We start from the raw sequence: 26844 nt of genomic DNA on the forward strand, positions 1-26844 counted from the left end.
TTTGACAGGTAGTATCCCTTTTCATTTGGAAGCCCGCATCCTAAGACTCATTTTCAACAAGCTCTGAGAACCAGCCAGAAATCATCAAATCCATTTTGTGAGAGGAGAGGACCTAGTCAAGCTTAGAAGAGCAAACCTCGGGTCAGTGGGGAGCAGAGAGGGAGGGAGGCGCGGGAGCGGGGAGAGGGAGGGGAAGGATCCAGAGAGCAGGTCTGACTCCTGACTGGCTGGAGTGCTTTTGGAGAAAGTCAGAGCTCCAGCTGGTCAGTCGGGAGCTGTCCAACTTTTCAGCAGCTCTGAGATCCAGGTTCAGGTGCCAGGTCTCAAGAGCAGGCTATTGCTGCGAAGAGCAGATTCTAGAGAGCTAGCTGCCAACGGTCCCTAATCTCACCGGAGAAACGAAGAGAAAAGAAAGAAGAAAAAGAAACCGATCATCAGAGAAGCCTCGCCTACCAGTCTTGGTTACTTGGGAGCATCGAGCGCGCCTTTCTGCCTCTGTTTCTGAGCAGGGATCCCTGTGGCGTTCTGTGATCGTTCCTGCTAGCAGAGCCCCCTCTCGGTGGCCAGGAGCTTCTGGCCGCTACAAGTCAGAAGCTGAGCCCAGCCTCTGGCGCCTCAGCAAGCGGCGGCAGCAGGAGCCCGGAGGCGCTCAGGCTGGTGTGGTGGACTCGGTGGGGCAGCGGGGCAGCGGGGCACAGAGCCGGCCAGGATGGAGGCAGAGGGCAACAGCGTGCCTGCCCGGGCAGGCAGCGAGGAGGGCAGCGACGGCACTGGCGGGGCCGCACTCAAAGCCCCTAAGCATCTTTGGAGGCACGAGCAGCACCACCAGTACCCGCTCCGGCAGCCCCAGTTCCGCCTCTTGCACCCCCATCACCACCTGCCCCCACCACCACCACCCTCACCCCAGCCCCAGCTGCAGCCACCGCCACCGCCCCCACTGCCACCACCCCCGCCACCGCCCGGAGCTACCCGTGGTCGCTACGCCTCAAGCGGGGCCAGCCGCGTCCGGCACCGCGGCTACTCGGACACCGAGCGCTACCTGTACTGCCGTGCCATGGACCGCACCTCCTATGCGGTGGAGACCGGTCACCGGCCGGGCCTGAAGAAATCTAGGATGTCCTGGCCCTCGTCTTTCCAGGGACTCAGACGGTGAGTAGAGAGCGAGCGCCCCTTCCCCCACTCAGGCAAAGGGTCACCTCCCCTCTTCTCCCATCCTCCCTGTTAACCAGTCACCACCAATCCTGGAATCCAGGGTCAAATTCAAGAAACTCAGGGAGGGTGAGCAGGGGCGTGTCTGTCCTTGCCCTAGACAATATAATTCAGGTGTGTAATAGACCTGAAAGTAAAGTATAATTGTTAAGTGGTGTGTGTGTGTGTGTGTGTGTGTGTGTGTGTGTGTGTGTGCACGCGCGCGCGCACGATGTGTAATGTGTTTTACCGCTTTATTGGTTTATTTGCGCCATGTACCTCCCTCTCCCCACTCCTTTCCATCCCACCCCAGCAGTAAGATGAAACCTAATTCAGTTTGTTTCTAGTAGAGGGAGGGTGAAGGTGCGCGAAAGCTGGGGGTGGGGGAGGCTACAGTGCAACCTTGGAAACCACTCATAAATCTGTCCACTAACCCCGGAAAGGAGGGATCAGCCAGGCAGATCTGACCTGAGCGCGCACAAGGTTTAGAAGAGACAGTTTGCTCTCGCTCTCAGGATTGCAGCACACACAGCTTGAGAACTCTTGTCAAGACCAGAAGTAAATTGAACAGCAAAGGGGAGAACAAACACGTGGGTGACTTGGAGAGTTTGGAGCAAAATGTTCAGCAATCCTTACGAGAGAGAAGGAGGAGGAATGGAAGTGAGGATGCTGTGGGAGTTACACTGTGTCCGTGTGGGTGGGTGTGAGTGTGTATATACCCAGAATGTGATGTATCGGTGGTCCCTGAACAATCCTCACAAGAAAACACCTCATTTTAGTAGCAAGCAAGACACAGAGATGTGATTATAGTGATTTCCCCTTAACATGAAGTGCTCCGGAAGACAGGACAGGGAAACTACATGTCAGCTGGGAGTTTTAATAGATGCCGCGGAAATGAGTGGTGTAAAGGACAATTACAGTGGCTGAGCAATCACCTCATTCTTAACTCAAGTGTGGAGGTGGGTTTTGGCCCTATTTGTTCCTAAGGCCATGGATCCCTTCCCATACACACATACACACACACACATACACACACACACACACACACACACACACACACACACACACGCACGCACACCAGGGAGGAGAGACAGAGAGACAGAGAGAGAGAGAGAGGGAGAGGTGGATTTTGGATTTTACATACATACACATACAAGAGTCACACAAGAGTTCTAAGAGTTTCTATTCCTTTCCACGATTGTTGGCAAAGTGGAACCGTCATCTAGCCTTAGATGCGGCAGCCACTGATGACTCTATATCAAGCCCCCACACTGGACAATGGGTAATTGTACACCAGAGTTGGTTGTGTGAACAGGGAAAGCTGGGGCTGGGATTATTTGTCTAGCTGTTACTGACAAGAGGTTGGGTTAATAAGAAAATAATGATGGTTTTCAACTTTATGCATGTTTGAGGCTGTGCATTTGTGACTATGTCTCCTCATGTTCTGTATTCCCTATGAAACAAGAACATCTAGCCAATCAGCATCTTTCATTCTTTCAGCTGGCAAATGTCACTTTGCGCTTTTCCTTCCTTCCTTCCTTCCTTCCTTGGATACCTTGTTGATGACTCTGTATCTTTTGGAGGCAAAAGATGAGAGCCCTAGTTAATCTCAATTCAGATCATTTTAAGGTATGATGATGGATGTTAATTGCAGAGGTTAATAAATCAATATGCAAGCTTCATCTTTGTAACGTAGATTGTTCAATCACACATGTAGTTTCGTTCTTCACTTGAGGAGGTGGTCATGATCCCCAATAGGTATGCATCAGACCTTATGAGTCCATGACAGCAGAGTAGAGGCAAGGATATTGCTAGACCTATTAGTGCAAAAAATGCAGTAATGAGTCCTTAATAAATAGTTAAAGAGAACATTCTAGCTTAATATGTAGGATGATTACTTTTCTAAAATCTCCTAATTGACTACATATTTTTAATAAAATGGATTTGTTTGGGGAGAGTAGAACTGAGAAAAATAAGCAACTTGGAATGGAAGCATTGCATCATTGATTTGAGTTTAATTTTAGCTATGCTCTATACATTGATTGATTGTTACATCAGAAATTCCTTAGTTGAATGGTTCAGAGAAAACTAAGATGTATAATATTTATATGTTGCCCCCACTGTGTCTCATATGATATACTATTACCATTTTATTTAGGGATTCATGACTTTAAATTCTTTATAACACTTGCTGCATATTTCACACATGTTCACAAACTGAATGAATTCTTTCTTGAGTAAAATTGTTTTGCAAATGAATGTGTTTCCAAGGGGTCATGGGTATTAGTTTCATTATTTAGAGAAAGTAGTAACAATGCTTTCAAATTATTAAGGAAGTTTTATGTCTGGAAGACATGGAAGAAAGAGTAGGTTCTTCCAACAATGCTAATATCAACTACATTATCTCCACTTTATAGACAAAAACATTGGGCCCTCGAGGATGTAAGTAATTTATTTGACATCACATAGAATAGACAGGCCAGAATTGAGACAGAATGCAGATCTCCTGACTCAGCTAAGGCCCTGCTGAAATAAATGTGCATGATTCCTGGCAAAAGTTGACAGCATCAAGAATATGTGAAACCATGCATGAGATTTATATTCATGTATACTACAGGGTATATGTCCAGATAAACGAAAGGGGAGATATTTAAATCATTCTGTAAATGACAGCATACACATTTGGAGGCAGCGGAAGCTTCTAACTTTTATTCTTAACTTGTCCTTTCCAAAGTAACCTGGTGTTCATTATCATGCAGGGCAAACTGTATTAGTTGACAATAATAAGTGTGAATTAATGTTTAGAGACATTAAGATTAATGAAATCATTTCAGTTTGTTTTCATTTTTCTTCTAGAAGAGGACCAAACAAAAAAGTACACACAGGCTCTCTCTCTCTCTCTCTCTCTCTCTCTCTCTCACACACACACACACACACACACACACACACAAACACACATACAAACACACACACAAATACACACACACACACACACACACACACACACAAACACACACACACACCATGATCTGAATAGGGGTTTTAATTGTCTGTAAAGATAAATTTATATGAAAAGCCTTGTGGATGTCTGGAAGAATTATGATTACCTATGGGTTATTGAAATGATATGGCTCTGAAATGCTCTTTGTAGCATGCATGGCAGCATGTCCAGATGTTATTATTTCTGCTGCAGTTTTGAGACTCAGTTATAATATCTGAAGCAATGGGAAAGAAGTGTTTTGTTTTAATGAAGAAATTTATATCAACAGGAAGGAGGTGGGTCTCAGACATTGATGGTCAATTCCTTTGCTTTCCAGGAAAATGAGAATGTGTCAAATGTATTTTTATTAAGATGTATCTAACAAGGTAGATTTATTTATAAATATCAATATAGAAAAAGGTTGGAAGATCAAAATTCCCAAGTAAGTGAGTCTGTGTGGTATCAAGATAACTAAATGAAATATGAAAACAATGTTAAAATACCCTTTAAAATACCAGATTTATCATTTCAACTAATAAGCCTTCAAATTACTGCAGCCATTTACCTTAACTGATAAAAGCTCTTTCTTTGACTTCTCTTTATATAACAAAATGTTTTCTTTATCAGTAATATATATTTCCAATCTTTGCAATAGCTATAAATTCTTAATAAAGAATGAGGATTGGAGTTTTAAACATCATAGGTGATTTTTTTGATTCTGTAAAAAACGTTCTTGGTGGCAGAGATGTAGATATCACGAAAGTGAAGGAATGTGAGAGAACAACATCCAAAGTCTCTCATCATACTAAACACAAACCTAGGTGTGCTGGAATATTGATGTGACATTAGCTCTGTAAACATGTGGAGTTTTCATACAATAAAGGAAATTTTATGTATTGCAATATCTCAGTACTATTAAAATCAACACAAGGATGAAGCACTTGCATAGAATATGCAAGGCCCTGGTTAGAAGTATACCACTTAATAAAATATTAATCAAAACTTTACTCTCCTCTTCAGGATTAAAAGGGGTGTTCTCCAGTGTTTTTGATTGGTTTCATCAAAGACTTTTATTGCAGAATTTTTCTTCAATGAAGTGTGTAAACATACTCGAAGTCTATGGTGCCAATGTTGAGTTTCATATTACCAAAGGAATTGTTTGAGAATGTTATTTCCACTGCATGAATCAATAAAGTCAAGTCTGTAGAATTTATGAAGAATAACTTATTTTTGTATTTTTCCTTTTAATATTTTATAGCTAGTATAAGGTTGACACATTGAAAATTTAAGTAAGGAAACTAAATAGTAACAATATAAGAAAAGGCCATTTTATTAATATTTTTGTATGTTTCCTAAATCGTTATAGACACTTAGGAAGAAAACATCTTCCCCTTGTTTACTTCCACTGAAAGATGATCTTGTTAGTTTTTTTTTAAATACTTTTTGACAGTGTATCCTGAGACTTTAATATAATAGAAATACATCCTGTGTCTGTAACCTTAGAATTTGGTTCTGAAACTTTGTACCTTTCATGTTTCATAGGTATGGCTGGACAAGAGTAGGCAAGAGGAGGGGAGTTTAAGAAGAGGGAACAGAAACAAAGATCCATAAAAATTGTCTTGCAAAATACAATATTGGTACATTCTTGTCTATTTCAAATTAACTTCAGTTGCTCACTTAGAACAGTGATAGGAAATAAAGGTACGATTGCCCGTAAACAAACCAACCTCCTGAACAGCAGCCATCATTCACTGTGGAAGAATGCTTTCCTGAGAGATTTAATTACCCACTAGTTCATTAGCAGATGCAAATATGCAATTTACACTTCCCATATCTCCTGACAACTAATTCACATTTCCCATATTGTGGCCATCTGTTTGGCTCTGTTTTGTTTCATGATGACACAGGGTTTCATGCAGTCCGGGAATACTTTGAACTCATTATGTATCTGAAACTCTCTTAAACTCCTGATCTCCATGCCTGCTAAGACTACAGGCATAGGTGACTGTGCCTGGCTTAGTGACCCTCTGACAGCCAGTGTTCCTACCTTCCAAGTAATAACCTAAAACTAAAAAAATAATAATAATAATTATCAGAAAATTGCCATATCGTGTACTTGTGCGTAAATGGAGTATTCAGATATTGGTAAGAGGTGACTTCAGGAAATATTTTTTTTTCATTTTACTTTGTGAATAGATTCTTACACTTCAACCTACCCCACACAGAGTGATGGATTGCTCTCTAGTTTAATGTGTATTTAGAGAGGCATCTTGGAAAAGTTCCTTAAACATTACACGAATTAATTATCTAAAAAATTAATACTTTTTAAATTATTCAAATGTCTCAATTCTAATATGGTTAAAAGTACATCCATTTCATGATCTATTATACAAGTTCAGGTTTAAAAATATGTAGTATGCATATGCATCTATAGCTTAAAACTTATAGACCCTGCTCATATCAGCAACATTACTAAGAGATTATACTAAATACAGCTGTATTATATTTCAAAGGATGTTGTGATTATTTTTACTCCAAAGAACATTTTCTACATTTAAAAATAGGAATTCTAATTTTTTCCCAGAGAAAAGGGCAGTTTGCATTGCAATTTTTAAAAGCTCATTGACTAAGTTTTTGTGACTCCATACACACACTTTTGCCATGAAGTGTCCTCAGACAACTTTAGAGATGGAAGAGGTTAACGGAGACTCCAGGTTATCTTTGATACATTGAGTGCACATTTGTAGTTATTGATCTACTCAATGTGTGATGCCATCACTTATCTCATTGTCTTACACAAGTGAGCTTTCTTGGGCTCTTCTGTTCCTGGAGTTACTGGACATCGGAGACCACTGAGGTCTTCCAACCTGACCTCTGAAGCGCCACATCTTTCCTTTGACACTTCCCACAGTGAAGCACTTACCACATTCAAACATTTGCAGTAGCCTGTAAGTGATCTCCAGCTCCTGTATCCACTAACTTCTCTTTATCTTATGTACCAGATACCAATCACATCTCCTTGCTTTAAATCTTAGACTAACTTCTTTTAGCCTGTGAGATAAAATCTAAGTCTCTTGGTCTAGCACATTGGAATGTTAACCCTTTCTATCTTTCTTACAGAAAATCTTATTACTCATTCACAAACCATCCTACCAAATCCATCAAACACTCAAAGTCTTGTCTCTATATGTCTAATACCACCTTTTTTCCCCTGAAAAATGTTATTTCTAGATTTCCTTGTCTATTTCCTGTACCATTCCATTCTCATCTCTTTTAAAGAATTAAAGAATACCTATCTATTTGGGCCACTAAAAGATATTAGGCATGAGTGAGAGAAATAGTCTTCCCCACGCAAAGAAAGGCACAGCAATCGGCTGTCCGATACCAAATGCTCAGCCCTGAAAACATATGCATATAAGTCATATCATATGGACTGATCAGGTTGCATTTTCATATTTATGAATATATATGTATACCCAAATATACACACATGTATACATACACACATATATCTATATGTATGTATACATATGTATATATACACATGTACATATATACATATATATGTATATACACATGTATATACATATGTGAATATATACATGTATATAAACAATAATTAAAGATAAAGAGACCATGAAGTTGAAGATGAGAAATGGTGATACATGGAAAGGGTTGAAGAGAGGAAAGGGAAGAGGAAAATTAGTTAATTATATTATAATCTCAAAACCTGAAAAATTACAACAACCAAAATAATATCTGTTTGAATTAATACTTAATACCCTTGGAGACCTTCCTACAAAAGAGAGTGTAATATTCTTTTGTATATTATACTTCAGAGTTATCAACTGTAACTTAATTAATGGTTATACTGTGTCATCCTTTGGGTATTTTACAACTTTGCATAATGTATGGCTTCCATGAGTGCTCAATAAATGATAAGATTTTTATGTAGAAGTAATAATGAAACCTTACCTTTTCAGTTTGAGCTCTCCCAGACAGGATATATTTGATCCCCTTAATAAGAGCTATGAAGCACACAAAGCTAGTGATATTTTGCTCATTTCAGAGGTTATGAAAGGAATATTGTCTCTCAGAAAAATAGATGCATATCCATTTTCAAATACAGGATTCAGATGCAAGCTTTAAAAGCCATAGGCTGAAGATATCTTCATTATAGTGGAATATCTTTTAGTACCAGTTACATGATTCTACTTAAAATATGAAGGCAGAGGGGACCTGCAGTAGTTATGACTTCTCGTCTACCTTGTGAGAAATTTATATCAGGATGAAAATAACACTGAAAAATACCTGCCCTTTAATTTAGACAGAAATGTATATTAGAATACAAATTACTCTGATGGAATACTTCTCCTTTAATTTAAATGGTTGCCTCTGGTGTATGTCTTAACTTCTACATCTGAGGGTTCAGAAAATCCACTGTTTTGGGATGTGGCAAAGTTCGGGAACATGTTCATCATGTTTGCAATTTTTTGTCCTAGATACACAAAAGTTAAGCAATATGATTTAAAACTAAGTTGTTGACTTAATCCACTAAGAGAATAATTAGGAGAACATCATATATATCTGAATTATGAACGAATTAATTACATTAGGATGATGAAGTTAAACAGTATGATATATGTGTGTGTGTGTGTGTGTGTGTGTGTGTGTGTGTATTTCAGATAGATAGATAGAGATAGATAGGTTAGATATTGATAAAGAGAAAGAGAGAAATAGAGATAGATATCTCAGATAAGGCCTTAGAGGTTTTTAAAACCAATATATGGATTTCTCTTGAAATGTATATATAAGAGAAGTAAAGAATATATGGAATAGCATGTTTTTCACCAATAATATTTCAGAACAAATTATACTGGCTAGTGCTGTAGGTGGTATGGTATTGATTATATGAACTGGTAGAATTTAAAGAAGTGAAGAATGAGACCTATGCATATATAAAAATGTAGAAACCAGTTAGGGCAGCATCCCAACACAGTGTACATACACTAAGTTAGTACATGATGTTCATTGGCTTATTTAAATAAACAGCTTACCTCACAGCACAAAACTAATACTTAAAATTTGTAGCAAAGTCAATAATAAAATTATAAAAATCAAGAGAATGAGCAAAAGACATCAGAGGTAAATTTTAAGGGAAGATTATTGATGGGTATATATTTGAAAATTAAATCTGACTAGACATAGAATATAACTAAAAATATACATGTTATGTAATTTTTCATTTATCATTTTTCATGTAATAGAAAGATACAGTTTAAGGGAACTGGATGTATAGGGAAGTAACTGGGTTTTTTTAATGGATAGTTTTGGTGTAGGGTGTAAATTAGGAAAATGTTAATGAGTAATCAAACAACAGGTATCAGTGTTTTGTGCACATGCCTTTGCCAAGGTAATTCTGTGCACAGGGATTTGGCTTATGAGCATAATTGAATATATAAGCAAGGGAGTATTATATCAGAATACTAGACTGTACATGATAGCAAATGTCAGAAAATTATCCAACTATATTTTAATAAAGCATTAAAATGAAAATGATGCCATACCCGCAACAAAAGTCCATTGCAATAAAAACTGAGAAAGATCTTATGATTAAGGCGAAGTGATAAACTCAATGTGTTTGTATGTGAGCAGATATAAAGAATAGGTCACAGAGTATGACCCAGTTTAATCTTCTGCATTTGTGCATATTTATATTTATATTTCCATGTCTCTGTGTACGTGAGTATGTGCACATCTCTTCCTGTCTGCATCCTCTATAGGAACAAACCTCCACCAATTGTTTCAGGTATATTAAAGAAGAGGTAATCAGTAAGTCTTTGTATTCATGCTTTAATGTTCTTTTTTTCTATTTTGGTTCTGGTTCTCTTTTTAAAAATCAGCCTATATTGCTTTCCCAATATACATAAAAGATATATTCCTTCCCTTTGCATTTCTACATATTTCAGTCAATATATTTTGGTTACAGCCCTTTTTTCTTCCTCACTTCTAAAACTGAAAACTGTTGCATTGTCAAATAATTTGGAACAAGGTACAAAATGAAAATGTCCTAAAACAGAAAATAACAGCATAAAGATCATGTACAACATGAAAGCAAACTCACTATGCCATTGATTATTGAATAATTGCCAAAGATAATCGAGAGATTTGGCTGTGTGCTTTCTAACAGCGAATGCAAGGAAAACATCAGTTTACAATGCATGTGTGTAGTAAGTTAACAAATGAGTTGATTTAAGAATACATTTTTAGTGAACACTAAGATTTCAAAGAAATTCCCTGTAGTGCCTTACAAGAAGAACACAATGTGATATGGTACTCACAATTTCATCAGATTCTCTATACTCTATTAAGTATGAATTATGTGTGAATGTTGCTCATAACTGCATTGTGTTTTTATGAAACTATATATTGATATCCAGTTGTTGATGGCATTCAAAGTCTACCAGTATCAGAGTCCCAGCTGACATTCTTTCATTTATTTATTTGTTTGTTTGTTTAATTATTTATTTATTTATTTTTATGGTTTGATAATTTCATATAAATATTATATGTTTTGCTCAAATCCACTTCCCTTACCCTCCTTTCCAATTCCCCACCTATCTCCCACCATTTTTCCTCTCAATTCATATGCTCTGTTCTCAAATGCAGGTTCAACATATTCCTTTCTACTAACATTCTTTTCAGTTCTTTCCCTTTAGCTCTGAATGTGCTCTTTGTTATAATAAAGGGGGATGCCTTGGGGGCTGAGGAAACCGCTCAATCATGAGGACCTGAGTTTAATTCCTAGGACCCAATAAAGAAACCAGACATCCTAGAACTCTTGCAATTCTAGAACTGGTACACAGAGATTGGAAGACGCTTAGGGTTCACAGGGCACCAGGCTAGCCAAATTGAAGAGGCTTGAGCAGATGAGAGACCTTGTCTAAAACACAGGATGTATGGTGCCCAAGGAAGAACAACACTTAAGGTTGGTCTCCATCTTTAATATGAAAACATATGATTATACATGTATGCATATGTGCACACATGTTTGCATGCACATACACACACACACACACACACACACACACACACACACACACACAGTGAGAACAAGAAGTACTTTTCTAGCTTGGGATTCTTCTAGATTCTTATCTCCTAGAGCTAACATTCTGTCTTCATTTCTTAGGTACCTGAATTGAATTACATGCCTATTGTCTCCCTAGTTCTTAGGATTAAATACTGTTTGCTTCTATGGCTCCCTCAACCATTACTTGTTGACCCAATTTATCTCTGTAACTGCAGCCTCCAGTCATATTAAACCTGACTGACTCAATCTTGGCCCTGAATTAAGGTCCATCAACCTAAACTCAGCCCCTTTTCATTGCTAGTAGGAAATAGAGCCAAAGACATTCAGCCTTGGTAAGCAGGTCTTGGATTTTCTGACACAATGGGACCATCTCATACCCCAATTATTTATAGGGCTGTTTATTCTTTTCCCCTTATTAGCCACTGAATGATCCAAATGATCCACAAAAGCAACCCAAGTGTAAAGCATGAGTCTAGGCCAATTAAAAGTTGGGAATTATTTATCACAAAGAGGTTGTTTAGAGTCATTTGCTTACAACCTTTCTCACTGCACACAGGACACCTTTTGTCTATTGTGATTGTGCCAAGTTCATGATAACAATATTGCACTGTTTCCCTGCTCTTGTTATTTACCTCACAGGAAGATGTGTTTTCAGCTGACTTGGAAGCAATTGTAAATCCTTCAAATATAATGTTGGTGTAATCTCCATATACTTTCTCATTCTCATCACTACTTGGAATCATGTTCAGCATCCAAGGCCTTCTGCTGTTTTGAGGACCAGCATCTCAACCAGGGGATGCCTACTACTCTAATCATGTAGGTTCTCATCATGGAAGCTTCACAATAAGAAGCAGGGTTTTGTTTTGTTTTGTTTTGTTTTTAACGACATCTTTGAAAAATAGTAAACAATATAATACTGATCAAGGAAAACATAAGTATAACAGCCAAATACTTATATTAACAACTCAGTAATGGACACAAACACTAGGTGAATTTGCCAATGTCTATAGGTCTTTGTTATAAGAAAGAACATGGCCATGATTTCACTGGAGCGGACCTCTTTTCATGTCAACCAGAGCATCTTCCCACACAAGAGCCAATATGTATTTTGCTTCAAAGCTGTTCTAGAAAACTTTCCATCCATGAGATTTGATAACATGTTCATACCTCACATCTTACACCAAACAACACATGTTAGGCAAAGTTTTCTCAGATCTCTTAAGTCTGTCATAATACTGTGGAGTTCTCCACTATAGAATTTGGACTATGTTAACTACATGCATAAATTTGTTTATCTGCTTAATGCCAGTACATTTGCAACAAATAGCCCCCATGTAGTAGCAATTATCAATTTTACTTCCATTTAAGCATATTACTGTCATGTCACTTGTACTACAAGAATTATTAAATAAATCAAACTTAGAGTTTATAAGAATACCTGCTGTATAAAACTTGCAAGCTATCACTTTTAAAGAGAAATCATTCCAAATTCAGGCAATTTTCCTTATGAGGGTTTTTGTAAAGAGTAACAACAGACTTACAACCTATTTTATGTAAAAGGCATTGAGGGTTAGCAGGGGCTAGTTATTATCTGATAATGGAATATCACTTCTGGAAAGTAGCTTGGGAAACAAGAAGCCAGTGAAGCAGTAACATTGTAGACTACCCACTATGGTCAAGGTTAGAAGGAAGGGTAGAAATGAGATAGTAACTTTATGCTGCTTTATTTACACTGTGACTAGCTTAGTGCTGATCACTTAACCATTACTGATAAATACTTAACTTCAGATTCTTTGCTTCTGTTCTTCTGGTCAAACAAATATGAAGTATCTATAATTATGCAGAGCCTTACCATCTGACAGTGCTTTGAAATGTGAAAAACTTGTAAAAATGAATTCCCTATTCATAAGAACATAAGAACCCATCAAATTACCCAAGAACTCTCAGGATGGAGGGGTAAAGAAACTATATGCTTCATTATTCTGACAAACCAGTGTCCTAGCTTCAAAAGGTTTTCCTTGGAGATAGTGTATTGCTTTGATTCATGTACAGTTAAACAAGCAAGCTGCTGAACAGGTTATCACTTCTGTTGGCAAAGTAACAATAATGTATTGAAAAATCACGAAAGATAGATTTTAAAACATTCTGAAATCATGGTATAATTCTTTATGCAGAAAAGAATGTAATAAAGGACAATTTTGGGTTATTTTTCATGAAAGATATGGCAATGGCATGCCTAACTCACCTGCATTACCACTTTCTTTATGGTGTCATGCCACTCAGTGTTCAGGGACTTCAAACATCATGATGACAAACATCATTGATTAGATAGAAAAACAAAGGAGAATAATATGCATTCTCATTCTCATGAGAAAAATCTACCTCCTTTGCTAGCCTTAAGGAATGAATGAGTACATGAGCAACTGGAGTTATATAGCAAGCAAGTTTAAGGTGAGAAATTTTAAATAAGTGACCTATCTAAGCTGGATTATGAGTTTAAAAATATCGATACAGAAACTCCTTTGAATGTTTGTAACTTGTGAAATATTTTGAAAATGAACAAATAAAGGAGCAACTGAGGACATGCCATCTGTAGAAGATTAAAATCACATACTGGCCCCCAAACAGTCTGACAGCCTATTTATTGTTTCAGATACTCTCTTATCTACTCATTTGATATGAAAGTTTAATGTAGTTAATGAATAATTTGGATCTCCTTACTATGATTTAAAAAAAACTACCTATGAAAATTAATTAAAAGAAACTACAAATTACAGAAAACAAAGCTACAATACAAAACTTTTCTATTTGAATGCCTATAAGCATTTGGTTCATAGTAGAACATGGCTGACCATTGACTGTGATTAAACAAGAGACACTGTAAAGTAGATGGCTAAAGGCTGTAGGGCTCTAGTACCAAATGGTCTTCCAATGTAGTTCTCAAAAAGTATGCAAGATGTCCTGTGTAGAACTGGCCAGAAGGATGGAACAACTACTTCCTTGACTTTCTGCAAAATGTCATGGAAGCATTGAGATTTTAATTAAGAAAGTTACAGTTGTGTAGCTTACTTTTGGGATTTAGAGCTCATTGGACATATACACAGAGAATCAAATGGGAAGAAATTGGGGGTGTCATTTAGATGTCTATTGCAGCAAACTAGGTAAGGTTCAAAATAAGTGCCAATCAATCATAAGTGATCCAATGACCTGAACAAACGATTCTCAAATAAAGTACACAAATGGCCAATATGTGTTTATTTCAAAGTGTTCAACATTTTTACCCATCAGGGAAATGCAAATTAAATCTACTTTGAGATTCTGTATCTGTCACAATAACCATCATTAAAAAAAAAAAGAAACAACAAAAATTAAAAGAAAGAAAAGAAACAACACATACTGGAGAAGTGGCAATGGTTACATACGGTAGGAAGAGTGGAAACTGGTACAGCCACAATGAAGATCAGTCTAGTTATGTCTCAAAAAAAATTAAAAATAGAACTACCATATGATTCAAAATACCACTTTTGAGCATATGCCCAAAGAAATCTATATCCTACCGCAGACATATTAGCATATTCATATGTATTGCTACTCTTCGAGATGGAAAGGAAATCCCTAGAAGTCTATTATCAGAAGACTGGACAATGAAAAGGTGTTACAAACATGCATACATGCATACATACATACATATATACATACATACATACATACATACATATAATGGAAGTATCCCACCATTAGAGAAAAATGAAATTTCTAGGAAAACTGGTGCATCTGAAGAGTATTAACTGTGGTAGCTGAGACTGAAAAAGGCAAATGCTGTACTTCTCACCAATGATTTGATTTTAAGCTTCACATGTATTAATGGGGCAACATGGACATGGGCCATAAACGTATAAAGAAGCCAAGAGAGAGAGGAGTCTTAGCAAAAGAGGTTGGGGAAGGTAAAAGAATACAAAATACAAGTAATATGAAAATATAAAGAGGCATGAGGGGGATTGGAGAATTCAAGCTGAGAGAAGGGCAGGGAGTTATGTTAGGGGAAGAGCAGCCAAAACAAAGCATATTAAAATATAATAAAGACACCTGTCTTCTCCCTTTTAATTTATTCTTCTCTCATATATTACACCCCAACTGCAATTTTGTATCTATCCCCTTCCCCCCAGATCCACCCCTCCCTCTATCTCCCCTCAGAAAAGGGAAAGCCTCATAGGGACATCAACCAAATGTGGCACAAGCTCCAAAAAAACAGGCAAATATATTCTTACATCAAGGTTCGATGAGGGAACCCAGTAGGATGAAAAGGGTTCCAAATGCAAACAAAATAGAGATAACCCCTGTTCCGAGTGTTAAGAATCTCACATGAACACCAAGCTATACAACCATAACATAAATACAAAGGACCTAGGTAATACCCATACAGGTGCCCTCATCTCTGTGAGCCCAGTTGAGACCGTGTTCATTGATTATGTAGGCCATGTTCTTGACCCTCTGTCTCCTCCAAGCTTTCCCTCTCCTCTTCCACAGAACTCCTTGAGCTATACCTCATATTTGACTGTGGGACTCTACATCTGCTCCCATCAGTTACTAAGCGAAATCTCTTTGTTCTCTCTGTTGACAACCATGCTAGGCTCCAGTCCCAACACATACTGCAGGCATGGCAAACTGTAGGTTGAAGGTTTTGTGGGTGGGTTGGTAGAGAAGATGGCCAGTCCCAGCTCTGTGTCTCCCATTACTTTGGGTCTTTGCTAGTGTCACACTCATTCATTCCATGGAATTTCCATTGTGCCAGCTTTCCACCTCACCCCTGAACTGGCTCCCGAATTCCAGTCATCTCTTCTAATATTCTCTCCCTCTATCCCCATCACTTGATCCCTCCTTATCCTGTCTGCAACTGCCCCCAGTCAACCCATGAAATCTATTCTATTACCTCTTCCCAAGGATATCCTTGTATCTCCCCCTTAAGCCCTCCTGGTTACTTAGCCTCTCAAGGTTTGTGGAGTGCAGCATGATTATACTTTACATCTAATATACACTTACAAGTGAGTAAAGACCATGTCTGTCTTTCCAGGTCTGGGTTACCTTATTCAGGATGTTTTTTTTTTTTCTCTCATTTCATCCATTTGCCAGTGAATTTCAGAATATCATTTTTTAAACAGCTGAGTAATACTTTATTGTGTAAATGTACCACATTTTTAAAAAGCATCCTTCAGTTAAAAGACATCTAGATTTTTTTAGTTTCTGGCTATTATGACTAAAGCTGTTATGAACATAGTTGAGCAAACGTCCTTGTGGTAGAAGGGGGCATCCTTTGAGTATATGCCAAGGACTGGAATGACTGGGTCTGAGGTAAATAGTTACAAGTTTTCTGAGAAACCGCCATATTGATTCCCAAAAGTTGTTATATAAGTGTGCACTCCCATCAGGAATGGAGGAGTGATCGCCTTGCTCCACATCCGTGCCAGCATGAGCTGTCACTTGTGTTTTTTGATCTTAGCCATTCTGACAGGTATAAGATGAGATCTCAAAGTTGTTTTAATTTGCATTTCCCTGATGGCTAAGGATGTTGAACATTTTTTAAAGTGGGAAATCTGTTACTTTTATGCTAATTTTAAAGAGAAATATATGACGATAATCTGGAGCTAATAATGTAGAAGGAATGATGGCAAAGAAGATATGACCTTCAAGTTTACTCAGCAGAAATGGTATTTCCTGGCTGATGATTTAACAATGCAAAACCAAATAACCTATTAAGTGTAGTGAAGGAAAATATGATTAAGGAGTCCATAAGTATCTGAACACCTGATAAAAACATACAATATTAATTATCTTTTGACTTTTCAGAGGTCATCCTAATTGCTTGTTTGATTTAGAGGGGTCAAGTCTGAAATATTAACCACGGCAAACAATTATTCAGTTTCAGTTGAAAATTTCAGGGTTATTTTTGTAGATAGGAAATTATGTCATTGAACTAAGTAGAACAAATGCCCTTTTATTGTAATATATATATATATATATATATACATATATATATATATATACATATATTATATAATATAAATATGTGTGAGGAAAAAATATATATCAATGGAAACTACTAAAGATTAATGCATTTCTTCAAATTGGTTTTCTGATCTAGTTGAAAATGTGAAGAATGTCATGTCAAATTATTTTCCCTTAGGAAACCACTTTGGAGCGGGATCTGTGTTTTTCTATCCCTAATCCTATGCTTTCTAGTTGTTGTCTTCTAATTAGCTACTTCTATACCCATCAATTCTAGGAAATCCAGACACTGGGATATGTCTACATACTGTTGAAACCTTGCCTAAGTATTTTTTCTCCTGTATATTAGTTGCATTTTGGCTTGGTACCTACCAATGGCAATTATCTACCTCCATATAATTTCTAACTATACTGCTAACCTTTACATTTGTCATGCCATGTTTGTTAGACCTACCAAGTACTTACACCAACAACATTCACTCATGCAAAACATCCTCTACTCTTCTTTACTGTTTTAGTTCTAAACAACCATATTCTCCATGATGGCTATTATCACAATTCATTCCTATAAGCACTTCCTTAACTTTTCATTTTCTTGGTAATTAAAAAACTCCATTAGTATGTCAAGTTTTAAATACACTGAAAACAAAGAGATAGCCCTCAAACCTGATTTATTGCATGTATATTTTTGTATATTTTGGTTATATGCTTAGAATCTGACTATATATTTTTCTCATAGCACTATTATTTCATAGAATAGCCACAATGAATATATACATTTATTTTTCTTCCTTGTTATGTTCTTTCTGGTCACCATGTTAGTGTTAGGATACATAGCAATTTTCCATGTCAAAGACAAAAGAATTTTACATCTTTCTAAAAAAATATTAGTGACATCTATTCATCACTGATTTAAATTTTTTTCTAAATTGATTTTAAAATTTAAAAGTTATTGTTCAGAGAGTTTTAGAATACATATCCTAATGGATCTTCTTTTTTTAAAAAAAGTTTTAAGTTAAAGAAAACCATGATAATTGTATTATAAAAGAGAGTGTCTCTTCGTAGCACAAAGGAAGGGTGGTAGTTAATGTCTGCAGATGGATCATCTAGTTGAAATATTGGAAAAGCTATCCAGGAGAAGGGATGAATGATAGATACCAGGTAGACTACAGCATCAAAAGCATGGCTGATATCAGCAGAAAAGGTCAGTTGTTCCATCAGAATCCATCATGAAGATGTAGATTGGTGAGGAAAAGCAAGGGTATTTTCAGATATATACTGAGCCACCTGGGTAATATTGCTAACCAGAGCAGCTGAAGAAAGTCGGCGAATTTGCCTATGATCATTCAAATAGAGATGTCAGGCAGATAATTGTCATCAGCATCATCCCTGCCATGGTCATCATCATGAACACCACTTTTTGAGCATCATTATTTATTGACTTACAGGTCTACTCGTCAAGAAGAGAGATCACATTGTACTTGATCCTTTTAGCAATCAAGCAAGCAAGCACTCCTACCAATATGCAATCAAACTGATGGCATATAGAACTTAAGGGTTTTCTTACAGGTCAAAGCCAGAGACATTCTAACTCCAGAGCTCTGACTCTTTCATTTTGTCAGGTCTCAGGACTCAGAAGAATAGAATAATGGAATAAATGAGTTCAAAAATCTCTGGAATATAATAGGTATCAATAAGAATTCCCAAAGAATCTTTGTCCATGGAAGGGAAGGTCAAGGATGACAGCCAGGGGAAAACAACAGTCAAGAGGGGAAAGGAAAGCCAGTGATATATCCCAAAGAACTTTCAAATACTTTGTTTTAAAAGGTTGACTGCAGAGAGTTAGCACAAATCCTTCTTTGTATTCAATGGAAATTAATCTGAACAATGGAAAAAGGAAGCAAGTGTGTAAGAAAATAAGCTTTCTACTATGATGAGGGTCTACAGATGTTTTCCCAAGTATATAGGTCGCCCCTTTCAGCAGTGGTATACAGGAAATGAAAGATACCAATACAAGGAGCCTTTCTATGTTGTTCTTTCAAAACCTGTTTTCCAGTAAGATAGGATTTTAGACATATTACCCCTACAGAGTTGTCTTTTGTTGAATTTTATTAATTGTAACTGAAAATTAAACATGAGGTTGAAGATCCTTACTTTCCAAAACAATGCTATACTTGTTTGATCTAGGTGGGAGAATTCAATATAGGGGCATAGATTATAATAATTGGCAGTGAGGAAAATAGCTCTATCCTGGTATAAACATTTTGTTTGCACATGAAAAAGGTGTGATGTTACTTACTATTTTTCCACCTAAAATCACTTTGGAGTATCCAAATAATCTTTGGTTTTTTAATGATTAAGAAGTAAAAATCAGTAGGAAGAAAAATAAAGCTATTTTCTTTCACAAATAGTATCACACCAGGATTACTATGTCTTTCTAACTCTGCCACAAGGACTTTTTTTTGGCAATTGACATTCCCTTCTGGTGCATATTAGAATTTTTCAATGTTTATTCTCCACTTTTTATTCATAACATGTAAAGCCAATTGATGTGATGAAATTTTCTATCCTATGGTGGGAACAGAGCTGATGTGATGTTACCTGAAGATGCTGAAAGACAATGATGAGACTGAAACCAGTATTTTGTGGGAATCACTAAAAGTATTGGTTTCAAATTAGTGTCACTACTGAAATATTGCATTAGACTATTTTTAATTCTTATTTCCACAAATCTTTTTTACTTGTCTAGGAACATTTTTTAGCTTGCACATACTGGCATAAGACATTAGTTTCCAAAAGCACAGAGTTCAAACACACCATGAATGCTATGGCTTCTTTTCTATCATCAGTCATTTCTCTGCCTCTGAACAGCAACATATGTATGTATATATTGTATGTATATATGTATGTATATATTGTATGTATGTATGTTTGTATATATGTATGTATATATATTTCTTTGGTGCAGTGTTGACTTGTCTTTATGAAAGTTTTGAAATATTACCAATTTTTGTGTGGTCCTCATGCAATCTCACATACATTTAAGCCTTGAAGAGCAGAAAACCCTTTATATTTTCTCCTTCCAGACTTTTGGCTCAATCAGTCTTCCGCATGGCTGGTGTGGCAAATCCAACTCCCGTATCTGGTGAGCTGTGCAGTTTGCAGCCTTAGCTCAGATCCCTCCTGCTCAGCTGTCGCCAGCCCCACATGCAAGTATAGCCTTAAAACAAGCAATGGTAGAGCACATGATCACCAGATTGCTTCAAGATCTGCCCCGTCATCCCCCTCGCTGTGTTAGCCTTTAGAAATCTGTGTCATCTGGGTATATCATATGAAAAGAATTTTCCCTTCATCTCTGCTGAAGTTCTTGGAATTTTCCCTTCTAAATCACAGTGAATTAGAATGGACACTATGTTTCAGATGACAGCAGCATGCATGTTTCTCCTTTAAATTTCTCAAGGAGTGTACATTCTGTGGGAGTGGGAAAGAGGAAGGAATAAAGAAGAGGAACACAGGATTAGCATTTTAGCTCCTTTAGTATCTCATCTGCAGACTAGCTGCTTAGACATGGCCACTTTGTGTTCAGGATTATCTGGATATGGGAGACAGTCTCAAATACCATTTTAGCATTGAGTTTTAGGTGTAGAGGTGACATATTAAAAGGCTTTCCCTTTTCACTGTAGACACAGACTGGTATTCTACGTCATTTTACACTTGAAAGCAGGGGTTTCTCTGTTCATCTGTCTTTGTTTTGTTTTGATTTGTCGGTTGTTGGTTTTGAGACTCTTGGCATAGTCCTCACAGTGTATCTCTGCCCTTGAAACTGATCCTCCTGGCCTAACCTCCCTGGTTTAGGAGTTGTAAGTGTGAACCATCATGCCTGGCATGTTTCCACTGATCTGTATTACTCAGTGAACAAATACAAAAATATTCCTTGTTGACAGCCAACTCTATTTTGCTCTAATCTTATTCACTAGCTGATATTGAGACACTAGCATTGTTGCTATACAGACTTGTGTACATTCCCTGAAATTAAGCTCTCTCAGCAGGCTTTAATTCAGTATTCTTGAATAGTTAATACTGTTTTACATTTCAGCATTTAGAAAAAGGGAGAAAGAGCCAGGATTAAGGGTCATCAAATCAGACCCTTTCAGCAATTTATACTATTTCATCTTCCAAATTCTGCCTTCCCAAAATTAATGTTTTTAAATAATCAAGGCAGTAGTTTTAAATGTATTTTTCTAGAACAGAATGTTAGAAATAAATATTATTTTATCTAATCGCTTCAAGGTTAGAAAGTTAGTATTCAGTTTTTTTCCTTGTGAGAATTTTGCTGATTCATAAAAGAACACTTATCTGCAAATTAATAATGATTTCCTACACTAAAAGATGATACTGAATTTCTTTTAAATACCATTCCTCTGTTGCAAGCCTAACATGGATTTCCATTCTTCCTGAGAATGTTCAGAGCTCACAAGATGGGTAAATGTACCCACACTCTCCATACAAGTCTTCTGTCTCATTTCTTGTCTTGCATTTTTAGCCATCCATTTCCATTGTTCTTCCTCTACTGGCCATTGTAGGGATGACCTCCAAATCCAATAAAAGACTGTGGTCTTCAGGTGTTGGTGGGGAAATTATGGGCTGGGAGGTCAGGTGGAACCATTGTTGGATCCAAGAAGAACTCATGAGTATCAGTAGAGATGGAGTTTTAGTAGAAGTAATATGGAGTTAAGAGCTTGTGAATTTTGATGACTAATTTGTTAGAAAGATAAACTACACAAAATATCAGCAATGATGGTGTAGTGTCTAGTAGACCACGATGGGTTTGCCTTCATCCAAATGTATGGGATAAAACATGCACCACATTTGAGATGAAGTTAGCAAAAGCAAGTTTGCTTTTGTCCCTTGATGGCAGATTTGAGTGTGTGTGTATTTTATTTACACATGTGTTAATTTATGGATACTCTGAACATTTGTTCACTCATACAGAGGCACTAAACTTGTAGTAAGTGTAATTCTTCAGGAGAGCACCTCTTCCTGTAGTACTGAGTAGAACTATATTAGATTTCTTTAAGAATTGCTGCACAGCACATTATCACAAAATTGGCAACTTTTTCTCAGTTTCTTTGGGTCATCACACCAGGATGAATTTAACTGGATCCTATTTCAAAACTTCACAAAGCTTCATCCATAGTAGCCAGGCAAGGTTGGGCTCTCACATGAGGTAGATGTTTTTCCAAACTTTCAGTCATTGTAACTGTGGGATTCTTAAAAGGTCTTCAAGGTCAGCAGCAGCACAAACAGACTCCGACTCTTCTGCTCTTCTACCTTTCCTTGAAGAGCTCATCTGCTTAGAATACACACTGGGAATGAATTTAAAGCCAACCAATTAAGGAACCTAAGTGTACCTAACCAGTTCTTCATTTTTGCCATATTCCATTATCTCAAAGAAAACTTACTAATTCCATACATACTGAAGATCAGGAAGGAAGGATAGAGACAAATTTCTGTGACCCCAGCAATATGTGTGTGTGTGTGTGTGTGTGTGTGTGTGTGTGCACACGCGAGCATGTGTATGTAGTGTATTTGTATGTGTGTATTACACTATATATTTAAATAGACATAAGTGAATGAATGTTGTGTGAAAATAACAAATTGAAAGACTCCTAGTGATGTAGTAACAATATACTTCTTGCTTCCTCCTTTTTTTTTTCTTCTGAATTTTCTCCGGGCTCTTTTAATCTCATTGTTAGACATCCATGTCTTATCCTGGCTTCACCTTTCTTAGACAAGAGACCATTAAATTTTCTCTGAAATGTACTTTTCAATATAATTTCCTCATCCTCATCTTGGCAGCAATGGTGGGTGAGCCTTTAGTAAATCATTCGTGATCCAGAATGAGCTTCAGCAGCTTGGAGCAAGGCCATAGCCAACATGAAGAAGTGCCACTAGCCTGAATTTTGTAATGTAAACTATGTCAATAAGATAAATATAAAGTCCTCTCTCAGGCACTCATTTAAATACATGACTAATTGTGTGATGTTTATTTGTTTCTGCAGTGATGCAAATAAATGTCGACCCTTTAAAGTCTATTAACCCTTTAGTGAGATTTAAAGTGTTAGTCATAAAATTCTCACGTGGACTTATTCTTAAAGTCCTAATGCAGTAATTAGATTTCCTAAAATTAAAAGTAATGTTTTTTTCCAGGTGTGTATATTTCTACATATCACTCCACAAAAAATTTAGATGTGGCTTAAGGACATATTTTTATATAAGCAAAACATTCAATGGCATGAAAAAGGAAAGGAAAAACACATGAGTCACCACAGCTAATACTACTGAACCAAAAGTTTTACTTTGACAGTGAAGATCAAGCCAATTTAGCTACATAATTTGCTTTCATTGATGCAAAAGAAGAAGTACATCAGTCCTTTGGGAGAAACTCTGTGCTTCTGGAGACTCAGTGGTAACACATTTATTTGCATACCTGATTTCAGGTAGACAAGAACTCTAGATAAGAGAATCGACATTGTTATAGTAGCAGGTTGTCAACACATCTAGGTGCATTGGTAATGGGACTTTTCATTATATTTGCCTTATGGGGAACTGAGATACAAGTATTCAAGCTAAACCTAGGCAGGTGATCCAAGTGATAAAATATGGTGAACCCAGTATGGGTAGTTCTGATTAGTAGCTGGTTCTTCGATAAAGCTCTTGACATTTAGTGATTATAACATTCAATGACTTTCTCAGTTAAACATGCTAAAGTTTATTTCTCCAAGAAGCATTTGGAAGAAAGCTTCCAGTGAAACTCTCCTTGGGGAAGTGGAATGTTGTACACTACTGATCTGATCAAGCAATAGTCTTTGAATCCCAAAAAGGCAGGTGGTAAGAGACATTTTTAATTGGGAATAATGAGTAAATTAGCCAATTAGTTAGACACAGGCCACATTACCTTGCATTCAGTAAACATCCAATAATATGTACTATCAGAATATATAATACCTTATAAAACCTTTTTAACATCTTTCTGCTTCTCTTGATATAAGTACCCAACTCTTTGCCATCAACATGACAGAATCTGCTTTTATGAGTACTGCCCATAGTGAAAACTCATCTTGCATTTCTGCACATATTAATAAGGAAATACACCTTAATGTACACATACATCATATGTATGTGTTAGATTTTTATAATATTTTAATCAGGTTAGACTTAACTATCAGCTCAAGCATTTATCACTGTTATTTTTATATTCTTATTAGTACTTTGATAATTTTATTTGAATCATTTTGTTCATTTTCATCCCCTCCCCCACTACTCCAAGAACCTTTCCCCCATCCCAGTCTATACAACTTTTGTCCTGTTTTGTTTTTTTGTTTTTTTTTTTTAATCCATCAAACACAATTTGGGCTGTGCATATACTCCTGGTTCTGTGATCAATATATCAAGGCCACACCCTTATAGAAAGTGACTCCCTTCTTCCTCACAACTACCAGTTTCCAGCCCTGTCTTTCACAATAATCCATGAGCCTTGGGAGGAAGGGCTCTGGTACTGATGTCCCACTTAGGGCTGAGCATCCATCTTCTCTGCACCTTGACCAGCTGTAAGTCTCTGTATCACTTACCATCTACTATACAAAGAAGCTTCTCTAATGGGGGTTTAGAGAAGCACTAAGTCATATCAGTAGGAATAAGTTAATGTTATGCTCATTGAGCACAATAACATAACCCTAGGGCCTATATCCTGTCTCTCCATAGGTTCATAGATGAAATATAGTTGCCAGACAAGGGTTTCAATTTGCGGGGCAGGCCTTTAGTTAAATCAGAAAATTATTGGTTATACCCTTATTGTTTTCGTCACTATTGCACCAGTGGGCATATCCTTCCAGGATGGCTGTTACTGCAGCATTCAGAGTTCACAGCTGGGAAATATTGATGATTACCTTTCTTTCTTAGAGGTGTGCATAGCATCTTCCAGCACTATAGAAGGATGCTGCTTCCAGGTTGGTACCAGCGTGATTTTTCTGTGTCCTATGACTCAAGGGTGTGGTATCTTCCACAATTAAGACTCAGCATGACATTCTGGTGGGTAACCAAGAGCAATGACTATTAACTGTAATATTGGGGATTCTATGAAACCTCACTGGCCAACACTGATTTTAATCTGTCACACTGTGCTGCCTAGTGGGGGCATTCTTTATGCTAAAACATTCCAATTCATTTTGGGCTTTCTTAAGTTTTTAGTGTATTATCGTTATCCATGGTCATCATACCATACAATGACTGCAATATAACTTACTACCTTTCAATCAATGTCTCCCCATTCCCTTCCTTATCAGCTAGTCTAATTTCAGCTTCTGAATATATGATCAACTTATGACATTGTGGACATACAAGTAAAATATCTTGATCTTGTCCTTTACCTAGACAGTTGCACTTCACATAACATCCCCTAGTTCCATCCCCGCCACAAAATAAAGTTTTGATCTCTTTTATAGCCAAATAATATTTCATTGACTATTTACTAATAACCTTTGTCATAACATTTTGCTAATCTGTTCCTTAATGTTGGAGACTTGAGTTGTTCCCACTTCTTGTCTATAGTTAATAATGCTACAATAAACATATGAGTTCAGATGCTTCCTCAACATAATTTTATTTGAGAATATGCCTAAATATTTAATAGTGAGATTACTTATTCACTATTATTATATGATGAGTTTTTTTCCTTTGAGTAACTTCCATCCCATATTCTATAATGACTCTAGTAATCTATGTTGAACCAACAGGGCCCAGGATTCCATCTTCCTCCACACCCTTGTCAGCACTTGTTTTCTTCAGTGGTTTTGACACTGACAATTCTTACTGGGGTGAGATGAAGTCTAAATGTGGTTGTAAAGTGTATTTCCTCAGTGATGAACAATATTAAATGCTCTACCATATGCTTATTATCTATGAGTACGTTTTCCTTTGATAAATTTTTTTTAGGTCTGATATCCATTTTTAACTCGATTATTTGGGATTTTCTTTTTGTTCTTGCTTGCTTGCTATTCGACTTTTGAAGCTTTTCATACATTTTACATGTGAACCCACTACCAGATGTATAGTTCGTGAAAGCTTTCTTTTATTCCATAGGTTGTCTCATTCTTTAGTTACTATCTTTGTCATGTAAAGAATAGTTTGATACATCTCATTTGTTATATTTTGCCTTTATTTTTATACTTTTGAATCTTACTCCTGCCTGCCCCATCCTTGCCCATTCAAATATCCCAAAACACACATTGTGTTTTCTTCTGGTTGTTTTATATTACATGTAAGTCTTTAATCCATCTTAAGTTTTAAAGATGGTGATCTACTTCATGTCTTACCATGAGTGACAGCACCATGTCCTTTTCCTTCCTACTGAACACTTTCTCAAGTGAGTTAACCAGAAGCTAATGCATGTCATGTCACAGTAGACCAAATACAAATCCTGTTCCAAGGACCTAGCTGACTTCTATTAAGCTGGTAAAGTAGGCAACAATGTCACTCTTGCTGCTTTTGCTTTTTGGGGTTTTGGTTTGCCTTGGCTTGGCTT

General features: G+C 37.0%; 1 protein-coding gene across 4 annotated transcripts in view; it reads left to right on the plus strand.

The window, feature by feature from the left end:
- Nucleotides 1-26844, plus strand: part of Pde4d (phosphodiesterase 4D) — a 1511116-nt gene that overhangs the window by 682125 nt on the left and 802147 nt on the right. The window contains exon 1 of one of the 4 annotated variants that reach the window (XM_031359967.1): nucleotides 551-1149. The exons of the other annotated variants lie outside the window; for them this stretch is intronic. Coding sequence (XP_031215827.1) covers nucleotides 710-1149 — 440 coding nt within the window. The 5' untranslated portion in view covers nucleotides 551-709. Of the gene's footprint in view, nucleotides 1-550; nucleotides 1150-26844 lie in introns of those variants that run through there. 4 annotated transcript variants of the gene reach the window in all.

This window comes from Mastomys coucha, unplaced genomic scaffold, assembly GCF_008632895.1.
Source record: "Mastomys coucha isolate ucsf_1 unplaced genomic scaffold, UCSF_Mcou_1 pScaffold8, whole genome shotgun sequence".
Classification (NCBI taxonomy): Eukaryota; Metazoa; Chordata; class Mammalia; order Rodentia; family Muridae; genus Mastomys; species Mastomys coucha.